Source organism: Rhamphochromis sp. 'chilingali' (assembly GCF_963969265.1).
Source record: "Rhamphochromis sp. 'chilingali' genome assembly, chromosome: 19".
Classification (NCBI taxonomy): domain Eukaryota; kingdom Metazoa; phylum Chordata; class Actinopteri; order Cichliformes; family Cichlidae; genus Rhamphochromis; species Rhamphochromis sp. 'chilingali'.
The window spans coordinates 10,796,996-10,815,222 of record NC_137946.1 but is presented as its reverse complement, the minus strand read 5'-3'; the positions used below and the strand labels follow the sequence as shown (position 1 = coordinate 10,815,222).

General features: G+C 41.2%; 1 protein-coding gene across 2 annotated transcripts; it reads right to left on the bottom strand.

Moving 5' to 3' along the window:
* Window positions 1–3,154: 3,154 nt before the first annotated feature.
* esrra (estrogen-related receptor alpha) lies at window positions 3,155–14,772 on the bottom strand. 2 transcript variants are annotated; one of them, XM_080866431.1, is made up of 8 exons: window positions 14,516–14,772; window positions 12,764–12,866; window positions 6,493–6,876; window positions 5,935–6,051; window positions 5,715–5,828; window positions 4,660–4,827; window positions 4,021–4,290; window positions 3,155–3,561 (listed from the first exon to the last, which is right to left on the bottom strand). In XM_080866431.1, exons 3-8 carry the CDS (start codon window positions 6,869–6,871, stop codon window positions 3,308–3,310), a joined length of 1,302 nt encoding a protein of 433 aa, XP_080722557.1. In that variant the 5' UTR covers window positions 6,872–6,876; window positions 12,764–12,866; window positions 14,516–14,772; the 3' UTR covers window positions 3,155–3,307. The 2 variants fall into 2 exon arrangements, with proteins under 2 accessions (XP_080722557.1, XP_080722558.1); XM_080866432.1 differs by lacking the exons at window positions 12,764–12,866; window positions 14,516–14,772 and adding an exon at window positions 11,658–11,814.
* Window positions 14,773–18,227: the final 3,455 nt, after the last annotated feature.

Sequence of the window (18,227 nt, the reverse complement as noted above, 5' to 3'; positions counted from 1 at the left end):
TCTTTGGATGTTGTTTCTGGGATCTACTTGGGGGCCACTGCACCAAGTGCTCCAATTACCACTGGGACCACTGTTGCCTTCACCCCCCTGGTGCTAAAGAGAAAACCTGGGGGCAAAGCAAGGTCCAATTCATCAACAGTTAAGAGCATGTCCAAAGGTGATATGGTCAAAAATACGACGACACTTACAGCTTCAACAGTGGTCTTCATCACAGTACCCTCATAAAACACCCCCCCTCCCCCCGGAATACACATGCATACACATCCACAGGGAGAGATGAGACCAATGGTATGCGGTGGTGGTGTGTCCATTTATTACACAACACAAAGCACCTACAATAATCCACTCCCTTTTTGCGTCAGACAGTGGAAGATCTCACTTTTTTTTTCACAGTGATTTTTATGTGGACAAGTTTAGACACGGACATCAAACTTTGATCTAAATGGGGAAAAAAAAAAAAAAAAATAGCCTACACACAGAAATTCACAGCCAGTATCACACAAAAAAAAGAAAGCAGTGTCAACAAACAACAGTAAATTGAGTAAAAAATAGAATTTAATCATTTAAATAGTCTTTCAAAATACAAACATTGATTTGAATTTCTAAATAATATACCGTTTAGTAGCTATTCTTAATTATAACTGGCAATGCTTATATGTACACCGTGGCTATACAAGGAAAGGTGTGAGGTTTGGTAAATTTATTGTATTGCTTATTTATATTAATGCGCACGTATGCAAGTAGACCCACAAATGACTGTATGACGTCAACAGTGACACTGCAAATGGCCCTCCACCCTAACCCCCGCCGTACCTAAAATGCTAGTGAAAAAAAGAAAAGAAAAATCTACCTTTGCATATATGACCCGTTAATATGGAGAAACTTAGCGGCATCTATGTTTTTGCTATCTTTAAAAAGGTTTGAGAAACATGGCTAGAACACAAGTTTTTCTTTTTAAAAAGACAGACGTATATAAGCTCAAACTTATGAAAACAAGACCAAACAGATCCATCAGTGTCACATTTTGCCAGATTTCCCATTCCACAGTGCCAGCTGTTGCTTATGTAGCACCCATGGATTAGCAGTTGCACTGTTTTAGCTTTACCACCACATCAACTGTGACACACACACACACACACACACACACTTTCTCTCACGAGGCATTTATGAGCCATACACTCCGTAAAGAAAACAGAAACAAATGAACTGCGGGACATTCGGTATGCCCACTACCCACTTTTTAAAACTGACAACAGATCACGAGTTACATTTGTCTCCACAGTTTGTTTGTTTTTGGCCATCTGGCTTACTCTGCCTCCTGAGGTAGCCTTCTGTAGCCTCACCATGCCACCGGACCTATAGAGCCAAGTAAATTGATCCCTAAAATCACAATCAACCTCAGACGACACACACCTGTTTACATTAAAAACACAATCAGCATTCACTTTATCCAACCCCACAACAGTGTGTTTACAATGTAAATAAAATACCCTTAAATCCTAAAAAGGAAATTGTATGAAAAAAAGAGAAAAAAAAAAAAGAAGCAAGTTTCAAGTCTTTACAAATTTCAGTACACTGTGAGCTGCACAAATAAAATTATAATTGGGGGTGGGTGGTTTTCTCACATTTGCTGGCTTTTTTTTTTGTTTTTTGTTAGTTTTTTTTGTTAAAATGTCCACTACAAATTGCATGTTTCTGTTTATTTCAGTGGAATTGTACATGGCTAAAAGATTAATGGCCCTTTTGGCCACTAAATATTATTTTTAGGGATCTGATTTTATTATCCGACACTGTAGCTTTGCATCGCATGGAAAGCTTACTACAGTGATCATTTATGCTGTAAATATACAAACCTGCTGAACAGTAAGCAGGACTTCCACACATCCAAAAGGGAAGATGTTGCATTTCTTGTTGCCCTAAGCCCATAATTGGGCACTTGCAAAAGTTCAACAGATCAGCTGATCTCATATAAAAGCATCTGAGATCTATGCAACATTCTTCACCACTGCAGAAAAATGCAGCAATGTCTCAACGTACACGTATCAATCATACAAATTAGTGTTACACATCACAGCCCACAAATCAAACAGGACAGACCTTTTCTTTTTTTCTTCAAAAACACACCTGCTGAAGTCAAAAACTGTGATTCTAGTGGAGTAGAGAGGGCAGTATACTTTTTTTTTTTTTTTTTTAAAAAGCAGATGAGGCATTTCTTTTCTAATCGCTCGTTGCCACACTAGCTTTAATGTCCAAGAGCCGTGTTCGTCCCTGATCTCAGTGTAGCTCATTGGTTTCGACTGCATACGAACAAACACACATGCTTGCTTGGATGGAAGCCTTTTTTTGTGTGTGCCAGTAGGATTTACATACAACACTTTACATATAAATTAACTTCCAAGCGGAGCATTTTATGTGCATACAGTCTTCATATACACTTCTCCTGGACTGTGAATCCATTGCACAAACTTGTAAAAGACAGCTGCACTCACACCAGCGGCTTCCGCTTCACAATTTAATCCCCAAAGTGCTGCAGTTTTTTCTCAAATGTTTTTTTTGTTTTGTTTTTTTTAAATGTACTCATTTGGCTTCCCTGACCAAACCGGTTTCTACTAGAAGCTCGATTTTTTTGTTGTTTTTTTCTAAAAAGCAGCGCTTGGGGTCCCAAGAGTGAAGTACTACTAATCGAGGCATACAAATAGATGTCTCACCATTTGATCCACATTTTGAATGTGACAGACAATATTCGAGTCGTTATATTGCTTTTAACATATTGCAAGAAATTCCTATGACTTGCCTACAACGGCACACTAAACTATAGTAAATACAAGCACTTAGTGTGCACTTTATTCTGACCCCTTGTTGGACTCTCAAGCATTTTGCCGGGTATGTTATTATGGCTTTTCATGAGCAGATGTAGTACTATTTTTAAGTTCAAAAGCCACATGGTTGCAGTCTGTTATTCGGTACCTACATGTTGTTCTTCAGTGGTTAAGTAACTGCAGGTTGATGCTGTGAAGAAACATGCCGTGAAACGGTTAGAACTAAGAAATATTCTGGCATTTGTGTTAAATGTTCTCACGTGAAGAGCTTTTTACTGAACTCTGACAGTTACATCATTCTGTAAATGGCCAATTTCCACTTCACATTATTTTCCTTTCTTCCTGTGGCCTAAAGGAGATAATGATCGTTTCCTCATTATTAATTCTGAAATGAAAGCTGTCCTTTTCCATAAAACACACATCCACTCTTGAAGAGTAGCTCTCTGTTTGGGGCTTTCTCTGAATCCGCTCTACTCCTGCGTTTCTCTCTAGGGGGAGTCCATCATGGCTTCCAGCATCTCCAGGAATAGTTTGTGCATGGGCACCCCACCCCGGGTCTTGATGCTGTAGAAAGTGGTCAGAGCACGGCCAGCAGTCTGTCGGAGGAGAGGCAACGTTAAAAGAAGACGTCCTGCCCGCTGGGGGTCGTCTGGGCGCCGCTGACATTCCATCTCCAGCAGGGCCTGGTGGAGGAGGTCCCGCAGCTTCTGCACGGCCTCCATGTCCTCGATGTAAACAGAGTCTGACAGAACAACAGGGAGCACATGGTGAGGGAGTGTGGAGGGTGCTGAAATGTTCTCAGCTTTTGTCACAGAAAGAGAGGCTGCCTTGCCCGGTAATTGACTACAAACAAACTAATGTCAGTTGTTATTTATTCAACAAGCAGGGCCTGTAGTTAGCACTCATTGTAGGTGGACCTCTGAGGGACAACTACATAAAGGTTATGAGATGGGTAAACAAATCGCATCATATTTACACTACAGAGAGATCATTTGTGAGTTATTCAGCTACAGTGCGGATACCTGCAAGAAAGCAGAAGACTAGCCTTTAAAACTGGGAATATACAGTGTTACAGTGCACCTACCACTACAAGCTACAACAAAACGCTTCATAAGATGCGAGAAGTAAAGGATGTGTCAAAATACTGAATTCTGATTTATATGTTCCCATAGCTGCTTGTCTGCAGCTGCAGTAAAAGTACCTGAGTTGGTGAGTGCGATGGCTTTTAGCATGACAAATTCCTCCCGGTCCACGTTAAGGGCACGGAATCGGCGAGCGAGCTGACTAATAGCTGCATTAAGCTCTGTCAGTCCGGCTGCACGTGACATCTCCTCGTCAAGGACAAAGTCCTCTGCGAACACCACCTCGTCCTCACAGCCGAGCGAGCGGTACGCTACGCCCAGCACGAGCACCTCCAGCCACACTGACTGCAGCACTGACATCTGGTCTGCCAGAGACAGAGACAAGAAGCCTGCAGGAGAAAGCACAAAGAAAGGGACACATTTAAATGGAGGATGATGGGTTTACTGGTACCAAGCTCCAAATAATGGTTTAGATATTTTAACCAGCTTCATATGGGAATAAATACTTTCATCTGAGCTCTTAGAATAAGGTCCTTGTCTCTTGACATTAAATGCACACTGATTTGTTTTGACTGTACATTTTCTTTAAATTTATTCAGCCTTTAGAGCCACGCTCATGCAGGCCATTCATAACAACAACAATCAATATTCTAGTCATGGTGTGACTGATGCTCTTCAGCGAGCCTGGAAGTCTCTTCCGCTGTTGCCATGCTATTGCTGCCTCTCCTCCCCTCCTTTATTCTCTCTGCATCTCTTACCAGGAATGTGTTTGGCCCAGCCGATGATCACAACCAGCTCACGGTCAGCCAGGTCACAAAGGGTGGTGAGCGTACGCTGGGCCGTGTCCGGCTGCAGAGGGTCGGGCATGGCAAATAACTTTTCTGGCTCTGCTACTAGAAGGTGGGACACGATGATGTTGGAGGAATCTGTCACAAAAACACACAACAAACAATGCATTAATTACTGTATACATTCAGACATGTTGATACCCACAACATCAGCACTGTCATTATCTAAACAAACGCATTCAGATATATTTTGATGATCTCCATTACTCTTCACTGTATTATACGCAGCGCTCTATGTACAGTATATAAATATGGATTTTAAAAATAGGCTTAGGATCTGCCAGCTTTGCCTGCTGCTTATGATCATTATTCTATGTTTATACCACAGCCAGATTCATGTAGCTTGAACAATCCAGGTCAAATTACATTAAATTAAAATCATTACAGAGCCAAAGCTTTTCCTGACCTGCTGATTTAAAGAGTGAAGACTAACAGTGAACCACATCAGGCACTAGGGGGAGCTGTGTTGTAGCTAATTCCAGTTTATTCCAGTTTTGTGTGTTGCTTTTATTTTCTGAGGAGCTTTCCTTTAAAACTTTACATTTTTAAGGGGAAAATTGTTCATTTCCAAACACATAAATCCACATTTTAACGTTAACTCAGTGCAAAGGGGAAAAAAATCTCCCAAATTAACCAAATCCATCTGTATTTCTCCCTTTTTTCTACATCACTATCTTTCATCTTCTTTCAACTTCTTGTCATGAGTAACTTACTCCTGGCCCGGGCTGCGCTCTGCCTGTTAGTGATATGCAGTAGACATTTCTGTGAAATTTAGTCACCATCAGTGTAAGAATTCACGAGTTATAGCCAAAAAAGTGTTTCATGTTGCCACGGTGACCTATGACCGACTACTAATCAGTGCATCCTTGACTCGAAGGGAACTTTTGTGCCACATTTGCAGAAACTCCTTGAAGGCTATTTCATGACACACACAAAAAAGCATAATACAATTTATCAAAGCTCACTTTTTTCGCTCTCCTTTGTCAGCGGTAGAGGAGCACTCTGGTATGTTGCATTCTCCACTTCTGGGCGTCTTTTGTACTTCTGCCTTCCACCCCTGACCCTGTCCAGACGAACTCCTACATTGTGCAAGAATCAGCAGTTCTCATTTAGGTCAGCAATAAACTAAGCAACTGCACAATAATGAACATATTGGAATAATAATCAAAGTCTGGTCACACTCACCCTCTTTAAGCATGCCTACTTTCAAGCACTTGGTGAAGCGGCATGCCTGGCAAGCCTTTCTGCGCCTTTTAGTGATTTCACACTCATTTGATGCTGGACAGCTATATTCAATGTTACCTATATGAAGAAGCAGAAAATGTTAATCTCAACGAATGTACAAATAAATTCGCGAAGAAGCAAGTGCCTATACTCTCTCTTATCTTTCAACCACACACACATTCTGCTATTCCTCTTTTTTTATGTCCTACACTCCGACTATACCAATCCTCATACAGAGGTGTGACAGTGATTTTGTTACACTCTCTGGAAAGTTACAGAAATAATGTCAGGAGTTCATGAAGGTCCCAGAAACAAGCAACAATATGAAAGATTTTCAAAACTGCATACATTTCTTGTTTTTTGGGACAAAATAGCTTTTTTTTTTTTCAATCAATGAGAAGTTTTAGCGGTATTCTAGAAAACAAATACGTGTTTTATACTCTATGTTTTGTTGTGAAAACATTTAAACACATTTAAAGTGCTTTACCTGTCACTAAAGCAAACTTTACCACAACACACCTTGAATGGTTCTCTTGAAGAATGCTTTACAGGCCTCACACGATGCAACACCATAATGGTAACCTGAGGCCACATCCCCACAAACGAGACACAGCCTCTTGGGAAGCGTGCTCAGGGCGTACTTGCATCGACCTGCCCCATTTCCAGCGGAGCCCTCCTCTGCCCCATCGCCACCCTCATCCTTGAAATGGCAACGCAGAGCTGGTGTGTACAGTGGCGGGGAGTAACGTTTAACGTTGTCTCCTCGGGTCACTCCGCCTCCGCTATGAGAAGAATCTGAGGAGGCCCCGCCAGGGCTGGTCCGACCTCCCCCGCCTCCCTCTGGACTACTTGGTTCTGCCTTTATGTAGACATCTGACCGACGCTCACGGGAAGACATGATGTCTGCAGGGCAAAAGGAAAAAGAAATGTCAAAGTAAATAATAGCACAGAGACTTTTAACTCACATCTATATCTCTGAGAAAATCATCAGTCACAGATTTTCATGATAACAAACAAAAGTAATAAAATGATAAAGCAAAGAAAAAAAGGATGTAAATAAACATCTCAGTAGTGTAGTGCCCCTTCATGGGCTACAACACTTTACCATATTCCCACCCCAGTCTTTAGTCCTTCTTAAAGCTTTTTAAACCATCAAACTGTTTGCACTACTGTGTGGGATTTGTGATGGTTTGAGCATAAACACTGTAATCAGAAGGAAACAGGCAGCAGAGAGAAAAACATTTCAAGTTGTGGTGATGCAAATGCTGCTTTAATCTACTATCAAATTAACCTCAACTAACCTTCCCTAAACTAAATGGTAAATGGACTGATTCATATATAGCACTCTTCTACTCTGAGCACTCAAAGCACTTTTCACAACTTGCCTAATTCACCCATTCTCACAAGCAGTTTTTTTCTATGCTCTTTCTATCCAACATTTACACTCTGATGGATGCATCTTGCCCAAAGATGTTTGACCTGCACCACCAACCTTCTGATTAGTAGGAGACCTGCTCTACCACCTGAGCTATATATGTATGTGTGCTTAAAAGTACAGTGTGTAAAATCTTACAGCAGATTGTAGCTCACAGTCTACAATTGCTGTAATCAGACTTTTGCATAATCTTAGCCACTGTAGGACAAAGACATTAAAACACATTACGTTTAGACTGTACCCCATAACAGCAGCCATTATGGGGAAACGCAGAGCATCTGGGAACATGTTTCTTCTACTGTTGCTGCATAAAAACATTTTTGTACAAACTAAATTTGAATATATTTAAATAATATCGACACTTGGAAAGAAATCAGGAATGAAAAACTGATAAGTGTCAATGAAATATTTTCTAGAATTTTACATTTTTTCCCTCCAGTCATCTCAAACACTCTTGTCGCCGTTCATCTGTAGAGAGTACAGGGTGTCACTTTGTTGTTTACCCAGATGTCAATATGTGCCCGTGTCTATTTATTCTGAATGATTAAAACTTTGTAAAATGAGTCTATTAGGAATCTGTAATTCAGTGAAATGTACTTCTGCCCAATAAAAGCAACACCGAGTATCGCTGTTAAGAATGTCCTGAACTTTTCTGTCAGTACGCGCTGCTGTTTTTGTTTGTCTGTCAGCTGGCATAAGTGAATGTTTCTTTGAAGAGGATCAAATATTTCTGAACTCATACATGACATGAGAATGTACTCACACTGTTTATCAGAGAGAAAGTGCAATCTTTAGGACACTCAAGCCTAACATTAGCTGACACAGCGTTAGCGTTTAACCAGTTGTTGTTGTTGTTGTTTAGCCAGCTCGTCGCCAGCTATCCAGAGACGGGAGGGTCATCTGCTGACAGATTAGACCCCTGACTTCAGCTCAGGAGATGAGGCTTGAATGAGAAGCAAGGGGATATTTTACCCAGATGCCAGTGGTGTTGTCTCTTTCATTTGTGTTTTCACTTCTTTGGTCAAGGGGACCCCCTCTCAGATGATGAAACATAAGTATGAACCTTCCTATTTGGAGTCTGAGGATGCAAACATAAAATAAACTGTCCCTCCAAATGCTTATGAGTTCTCCCTTCCTCAACCTTTGACATACTACATATGTGGCTGGTCCTCTACATACATACAAGAAAATGCCATTTGGCTTCTCACACAATTTAAAATACATCCTCCACCAATTAAAACAATTAATTAATTCAAGCACTCCGCAAATCAATGCCTGAACATGTGACTGCATGAGCCAACTGCAGCTGCACCTGGCAGCTCGAAGTTTCCTGGACTAGTCTGGATGTGTAACACTTCATTAAATGGCTGATGCACAACAAATATTTAAATGTCTGGCACAGCAGAAAGCAGATAATCATCTAGTGACTAGAATTACTCCCTACTTTAGAGAGGTTAATCAAAAATAAATCATATTCAGCAACACAACTTATTCAACCACAAACTGCAGTATGCACAGACATGAAGGCCAAAAATAAATGAATAAATAGTGCAATGGTTGCTGCAGTGAACTTTCCAACATCAACTCAGCCATCCTTAAAAGCGAGCCTTTACCGAGCCTCAGCAAATCCATCCGCACACTGAAATCATCAAAGTAATCACGTTCCATTTGGCTAAAGGCGTGTGTCCACCAAACACTGTGAGTAAGCAAGACTTCAGGAAAACGGTCACCATAATGGACAAAAGAGCGATTCTTGAAGTAGTAATACCTGACGAGTATGTGAAACATTACTGGGGAAAAAGAAAGGGTTTATCTAGTTCTTTGAGTTTTATTCGCATCCATCATGCAGGTGCAATGAATTAAGTAAAAAACTTCATACTATTTGTCATCAAAGATTGGTTTGTGAACATTAACAAACAGGAATGTGGTGCAACACAAAAGTGAAATCAGTGGCCTGTTCATTTAGTACAGTTTTTTTTTTAAATGTTTCTTCTAAAAAACACACTGAATTTAGATAAATAAGTAGGTCCAATTTTATTTTGACACAAAGATTTGTACAAACGTGAAATGAAATGCATGAAAGTGCAACAAAAATATTGTCAACGATCTTAATGAATAATTATGACAAATAATCATGACCTTAATGCTGAACAAAATAATCATGATCATCATATTGGCCATAATCTTGCCTTCTAAAGATATTAATGAAAGCTATCAAAAACACGTCGCACCTAATAGAACTACACCTCTGTCATATTTCAAGTCATTAAGATGTCTAAGGTGAGTGAATGGAGGCCACTGTGCTATAAAGAAGTCACTCAATCACATAACTTGTATTCAAATAAGTAAGCAAAAGTAGTAGTCTGTAGTTCTAACTTAAATTATGCTAGCAAAAATAGTAAACATGTTATATTTGGGATGTTTATGAATCTCAATACAAGCGTATAAAAAAGTTAATGAGTCTCAGTACACAGTCGAGATGGCACTCCAGCGAAGGAGAGAAGTACGCAGAAGATGTTGTTTGACATAAAAAATGAAAGAGAAGATTCAATTACCCAAGTGAACATGCACTTCTAATACCAAAATCTGCATCTCTGTGAGTAATTCTGTGTAATGCTTTTAAGCTCAACTTAGTTTTAAAGCCAAATGTCAGGGTTCTTAATGTCAACCATCCATATAAAATAAGACAATCAGCTTAAGAGCAGTCTGATCTCTGACATATAATGTAATAATATCAATGGGGCATCTGAGGTTTCTCGTCTTTATGTAACTTAACAAACTGGTGGGCGAGTGTTTGCATGCACAAACTGACCACCGCTTTGCCCAGCCCAAGCGAGGGTCATCAATTCAGAAGAGAGCGGATCACGCCTGTATTTAATCACTATAAAGACAGACAGTTGATAAATTGCCACCAAAACACTCTTGACATGTTTTATTATTCTACCTGAAACGAACTTTGTTTTCTTGATTTGAATTGCGAAATTGAGAAAGTAACCGTAACGTGAGCATGAACTGTCTCTTAGCTTCACCTCTTAAGCATTAATGCAGACCCTTACTTGAATGACTGTGTTAATAGATCACTGCGTGAGGACGTTGAGGAGGATTTCTGCAGTCTAAATAGCCTCAATCCAGTTAAGTCCTCAGTTTCTCTTGCACACATAGTAGCAATCTACTGCAATTATCCAACATTTTTCTATTTGTTTATCAGGTGGGCTGATAATCCACTCAAGTCTCGTATAATTACAAAACATGTGACTGTGACAACAAAAACAGTGAAGATTCTGAGGCTTTTTGTGATATAATCAATAAACATCAGTCCTGGGCTGGTCAGCTTTGAGTGGTTTATCTCTGTCAGTTTAAAAAATTACTACTAATTACTACTGTGTCAATAATAAACAGCCTCTTGTTCAGACATATTTAACATCAAACTGCACTTCTAAGACATGACCATCAGAAAAGAGCTTTCTGTCTTTGCTGATGGGAACCACTGAGAACAGAACAGAGAGCCTCAGACTGAAAGCACACTATGAGAAAAACAGTCAGAGTTAGTCAGTCCTACTAACAGTGTCAGTAGGTACTTCCCAAGCAAGTAAGCCTTTATCATACTTATTGCTGCAGCAGATAACCCAATCCTATGGTTGCTGGCATACAATTTTCTTTGGAGTTTGCCCTCTCTGTATATGAAAGCTGTTTGGCAAGCCTCGGACACGTCAAAGAAACTTATCCTGTTTAAAGTTTAGCCTACCTGGACTCACTGAAAGCTCAGTTAATCGCTCAACCAGACAGTACCAGTAGTAGCACATAAACACAGATACTGAACAGTGTCATTTGGCTTTGCTCGGACTTGAGTCAGATCATCAGGTCACCATGTGCACCGCTGGCCAATTCGACTTCTTCTTTGGGAAATGTCGGTTTCTTCATAGAAAATGTTAACAAGCATGCGATGATAGCTCTCTGGTTACTCATTGATTCGACTAAAGCAGCGCGTAAAACCTAAAGAGGTCTGCTAAATAGCTCTGTTATCTACTTTATCAGCCATAGAAACGCGTGGTGTTTGCTGTAAACTAATTCCAGCGTGTTTGGTGTAACGTTAGCATGAGCTAGCTTCAAGAGTAGCGAATACATAAATGATAACTGTATGTTAGCTAACTAGGCTAGCTAGCCTACGTTAATCCTGACTATCCAGCTCTCTCCCCCTAGGGCCGAGGTTTATTTTGGTCACTCTAACCCGGACTAGGCTGCATCTTACCTGAGCGGTGACTAGAGCAGCACTGAACGATAAGTCTCCCCACGGTGTGCTATCATGACACAGATCCAGCAGAAAAATCAGTATCCAGACCACCAGCTCCTGCTAGCTCGTGCTGGCTATGTGCGGAGATGGGCCGGCCTACAATCGGCTTTCCCTAACAGCTGGGAGGCGATGCAGGCTAAGCACATAGTAACACTTTCACACTGTCATCTGATTAAAGCGTGTTTGTAAATGTCTCATTTTAAAAGTTAAGCGTCATATATTTACTATATTTTTTGAATGGAGTAAAGGAAGATCCCAAATTATACTGATCAAATATAAGATGCTTCATTGCCAGCTGGAAATCTGATTGGCATTGTCAGAATTATAAGTTAGCATTGTTAATGAAGGATGCAATTAAACTTCTAAACTGTAATATATATTATTTTTGATCAAATGTTTCAGCTTGCTTAAACTAACAACAAAGTTACAATAATCTAGGGGAAGACAGCTAAACTTTTAGCTCCTGGTGTTACACACAAATGTATACTGCTGAAGATGTGTTTCCCCTCACACAGTATCCCCAAAACAAAAAAGAAATTTAAAGTGTCACTGAAGAGCCACAGGCTGATACATTAATTGTTCTTTCTTTCTGTCATCTATCTGCCTCTTGCCCCTCCCTAACCCATATTTTCTGTTTGCAGAGCAATCACGGCCTGTCGTTTCAAGTTTGTGCCCTCATGATATAATTTCGACAACAGACCAAGAGAAGTATCTGTGTTTAGCTGATGAGCCTGCTTTTCTCAAACAGGAACATGTCCTGGAAAGTGTATGACTGCAACAAAACCATCATAATATACGGGTAACATATATAAGTAATGAAAAATACGGTTGTGGCACTGTAACATTATTCTCTGTTGTTTTTACTCAGCCTCAATCCTTCTACAAACTTGCTCATATCTGTGCATGTCCTAAAGGCGTCAGCTGAAAGTCTACCACAAAGTCTACCTTTATAATGACTGAATTGTGAGGAAAAAGAGGCACTTGTTAACACATAATCCCAATTGAAACACGGCATAACGGTGTAACATTTCATCAACATAAAAGGTGACGTAGGAACAGCTTACCTGTTTGGTGACCTGGAGCTTGAAGCCTGTGTATGTCTCACTCCAGAAGACAGCTCAGTAAAATGATATTGCTGTGGGCTGAAGTCTGCAGTTACCGGGACACCTGCGAAGCAAGCAAACGCTTCTGAGAGTATTCCCAAAACTTGCAGCCAAGCCAAAGAGTTTGCTTTTCATGTTTGCCCTTTGTGCTTTGAATGGTCAAATCCCCACAAGGACACCGCGTCCGGCCTCATAATGACCATAATGTATGCAAACTCGCAGCAAATGATTGGCAGGCTCCTAACAATAACTGTGGAGCTAATCTTCACATGATCCAGAGGAAGCATGTGCTCTGCCAACAGTTTTTGTTTCTTCTCTAATGAGGCGTATGGATACACCTAAAACCAACTGTCTTTCCAAAAATACATAACCCAGCCTATCTATCCAGATTTTTACACACACTGCTCATACCCTCCCCCTTTACACTGCGTGACACACTCCAAAGGTCACAGTCACAGGAATGCTTGAAGGACAGACAGAGAAAAGCCAACACCTTGTCTTTCAGTCATACAAAGTTATAAACTTAAGTTTGGTGATAAAGCTATGTAAATAATTAAATTACTTAGGCTTAAAAACAAACACAAAAACCCCAAATGGAATAGTATTCCAGCTTGTTGTTAAAGTCTAAATATGACTGTTAAAAAAATGCCATATCCCAAAAAAGGACACCTATTTTAAGCAACTTTAAAAGTGTGCAAGGCTCTTATATATGAAAACAAACTGAGATGCTTTTCCCATTTTGTCTGGAGGTTAAAACAGCTGACAATTTCATTTTTATAAGTCGTTTCAGTTTCAGACTCTAATCCCAGTAGACTGTTGCACCCAAACAGCTCCTTGTCATAAATGGATTTCCAAGTACACTTTCTATTACATAAGCAAAAAGTCAAATATCACACCTCGACAAGCTCCTTATGTCTTCAACCGTTTAAAGCTTTCTTATCGTGGTTTTGTCAGGGGCAAGGTCTCCGTCAGTGACACGGCATCACATTCACAGACGCGACACTAAACTCAGTTTAAGGGTTTTAAATGCGGCGCACTGTGGAGACAGGGAGAACAGCACCCAGGGGTGACCTTGCCTTACTGATCTCGGACCGGTGAAAGGTTAATTGCCGAAGTGGATTATGCCTTAAGATCAGGGATCTCAATCCTGGCCCAGGAGGCTCGACAACTTACATAGTTCGGTGTGTTAAAACCGAGAGAAATATAACTCGGGAGATTAAAATACACAGAAGAGAAGTTAAAGTGTGAACAACTGAAGAAGAAGTGCCGGAGGGGCATTCTGCACATGAGAACTTGCTGTTTAAGTAACAGCATGCAAGAAAGAAAAACAGAAGAAAACACTTATCATCTGCATGTTGGTCTTTATTTTCTACATTAACGAGTGTGGCTTACAGGTGACTAGAGTACTAACCACCAACGACTCCTCTAGCATTTATTGAAGCATGAATTAGTCCCAAGGTATACATGTGTTATAAGCTTGAAATATGGCGTGCACTGCAAATTATCCCACAGTGTAGGCTATTAACTATTTTCCGGCTCGTGTCCCATATCCCCATTAACGTGGTCAGGCGAACTTAGAGCTCTTTCGGGCAAATCGTGCATGCACATCAGGCTGTCGTCAAGACAGCTGCCACGTCCAAAAAACACTAATAATGGGCAAAACACCCCATGTGTGCTCAACCTCGGAAGTGTAGGCTAAGACAAGATACTTACTAGGAAATGTAAAAACATCACGGGGTCGTTTTTGTTCTTAAATATTTGAGGTCAGTCAAGTCTTTGCGGATTGCAAGTCCACTGGCAGTTGAACTGGATTAATGGCGCCGTAAGAGCCTCGCGACGTTTCTCACATCGCATCACGATGTTAGCATGTAAAAAAGGAGATAACAACAACCGGCGACACAATGTCTTCGCCCGGCTGTTCGGCTCCGTCCACTGCTGTTAAAAAATTCCCGTCTTCGCCTTCCACAACTGAGGTTGTAGCTGAACCTTAGCGTCAAGTCTCCAACAAAAACAGCATCCACATCCGGTAAGAGTATTTCACAGCAAAACTCCGTCGACATATTAAACCTTTCAAACATTTACCAAGCGGGAAGATGACCAAAAATAAAAAATAATCCAGTACAAAAGTCTCCCTCCTTTCCGTCAAATCCGTAACACATTTTAAAAAAGATAGAGACGCTGATATTCTTAAAACGAACTCTAAATGCTGCTTTTATTTTAACAGTTCAACTTCCGGCACACCTCTGGCTTTCTTCCGCGCATTTGACGGAACTCAGTGACGTAGCCTGGATCTCGTGCCTGCTCTCCTCCCTCTGCCACAATTTGCGTCCACTGGGTCTCCGTTACGTCTGCACGCACCTACAACCCGCGTCATCCGCATTTTAATAAGGGCCTGCAACTCGTGAAAAAAATATGACCCACTCCACGTTAATTCGCGTACAGTCAAGGTGTATTCATTCATTTAGTCGAGCTGCTTCAAAGTGCTGATTTCAGACCATTGAGTGCTTTTTATAGCAGTGAACCCTTCCACACTAAAGAAAAAAACCCCACGGCTTTCATATTTGCTGTGAGATTAAAAACACGGGTCTGTTGTATTATTATACGTTTTGTGGCCTATATTCAGAAAGCCTTTATGCTTAAAACACCATAACGAAAATGGCTTTCTGCAACATGCTTTATTATTATAATTATCACATTAGCTATAGGGCACAAAATGAGGCTGCATGTCCTTTCCAGGACACCTCTGTGGAAAATGTAGTCATGCTTTTGGTCTTGTGACGCTGACCCGTCTCACTCCGCCGCTGCACAGCATCTGGACATGAGCCAAGGAAGAAGAGATGAGGAGAGCTGTGCCAAGGGTTGAGAAAGTAAAATAATTAAAGGATAGTAGTCTGAATTTAAAAAAAGGAAAGAAAAGAAAAATACTTGCTTGGAATACAAAGTTCGCCCCCTGTGTTATCCTGTATGGGCTTTTGTGTAAGCCTGCTCTACCAAGGTTCACTTTATTTGGCAATTTTATTATACAGCAAAGAAAACAAACGATTTTCTTTTGTCAAACTTAGAAGCCTCCTGCTTCTAGAAATAGTCTGCTGCCCCCTGCGCTCCCCAACACGCCTGGCAACAGCTGGCATTAAGAAAGCAGAGGAGTTGTCACGAAAGAGTTGAAAAGCTTTTCTACTGGTGTGGTGAAAGTGGAGAGGAGGGGGAGGAAATCAAGAAAGACAAAGAAATCGGAGTAACCATAGTAGCCTATTATTTAGATATCTCCACCCCAAAGCTGCCCGGCGTGATCCGGCTCTAATTATAGCCCAGTATACGTTGGTTTCAACTGAAGCAGTGAGCGCTGTGTCCGAGGTGCGGGACAGCAGGCTCGCTGTGGTTACATAGATGCGGCGCGCTCGCGGGCAGGATTTTCGTGGCGCGCGCCTCACAGGGAAAACTGACGGCGGTGTCACTGCGACCTTGAAGCAAGGTCATTCAGCCTGTGCTGCAGAGACTGCAATTCTTCTGCGGGACTGCATCACACTGCTGCAGACTCTGCATTATCCGGTTGGAGGCGAAACCCGTCATGCTATGTTCGTTAGATTTGCGCACAAATCTGTTTAAAGCGTTTTGTACGATTGTGTTTAGCGTAATAATATAGGTCTAAACACGTGACTGCGCATTGAGTGTGGATGTGCGGGAATCAGAAACCTAAAAAAGAAATAGAAAAAAACACAGTGAATGCCAGATGGGGTCCCTGCGGGTGCTCCTCATAGGGGGTCATGACCTGAGACAGGTGTCAGCTGATAGGCTACATAAATTCTAACAAGAAGCTCTTTTTTTCTTTCTGTATCCACAAAAGGCACTGGGCACTGCATTAGTGAGTCATAGCCAGCACGACTGACTGAAAACAGTCTCCACCTATACTACAGACGCTTATTATTAGACTACAGGCTGTAGCAGGCTGATTCCAGAGTGGGGCTGAACTCATTTGGTGCACTTAGATCCACCTTAAAACTTAAAAAAAAAAAAAGAAAAGAAAAGCTGGTCATACAGATTCAGCCATCACCAAAAAATGCAAGAGAGCACAGGGGGAACATTCTCTTCACAGATGTTTTATGCTGCTCTGCTGTGCACATGCCATGTTGTAGTGGTTATGAATAGCAAGGTCAATGTGCGCAAATGTGGGGTGAGATCAGAGAAGGCTGATTTGATTATATGTTCAGGATGGTCATGTGAGTGCTGACTAACTCTGTCAGTTTTGTTTGAAATGACCTGTATCGGACCGTGACTAGAGCTTCAGTGTGTCCTCGTTATGGGGCAGCTTTGGGGATATGTCTCTAACTGACACTACACTACAGTCTGTCTCTTCTTTTTTTAAAAACCTGAATACAGAAAAGCTTACATATTTACAATCCTATAAAATATTTATTTATTTCGATTTTAATTTAGAGTGGAATTATTCTTTAAATCCAGGCCAGTAGTGCTTTAGCCCACCCATGTGGCCACCACTCGACCCCTGGTGGCAGCTCGGGGAAACTGCAGCAGCGGTGCTGATGACGTTATAGCAGCTGAGCAAGTGTCCTCCAGTTAAAGGTCACCCACTGCCACTGCACATCATCGCTGTCTCCTGACTTCCTGATTGCAATGCCAGAACAGTGCCTTTTCTTTTTAGACATCCTGCGGGGAAAGTGTCAGATTTCCAGAGGCCGGTCGACCACTCCGTTGTTTTCTGCGCTCTGCTTACTCACCACGCAGACATGACTGCAGGCTGCAAGTGTGGCATCTAGGTGGTCACAAACAAGCGCACACAGAGGGATAAATTTCAGTTTTCAGTTACAGATTAGATGTGTGAAGTACAGTTGCATCTTTGACATTGAAGGTTTGCGCCACCTGCTGGCCGTGTTTAGAGAGAAACAAGCTGAGGAGGAGGAGGGGTGTGTATCTACATTAGTGACAGTCTCAACTTTTGTGTATCTGATATTTTGTAACATTAAGGTACACCGGCTTTCCTTTAAAAAAAAGGATACATAGAACAAAAGAGCAGCAGTCACACTGTACTGCTGCACTGTGTTTGTCCTTGGTGCCATTTTCAGGTTGAAACAAGCTAGAATTTCAAACAGACTATCATTTACACGAGTCAAATGAGCAGCTACACAGCACATTCTTAAAAGGATAGACTGACAACTCAAAGGTCCATGCTATAATGCTATTTATACACTGCATTATGTGTGATATGCAAGTCTGACAGCGTATGCCTGCTTTTGTCTCCACCAGCCTAACCAGGCCTATAGAATGCATTAAAGTCAATGCTCGAGTTACTTTATCGTGCTTAGAGTGATACTTTTTCTTCTTATTGCTGTTTGTAGCTATATGCCATGTTTTCTGCCAATATGGCTGCACGCTAAATATAAACTTTTACTTCAAATGTGATTATTTTTGA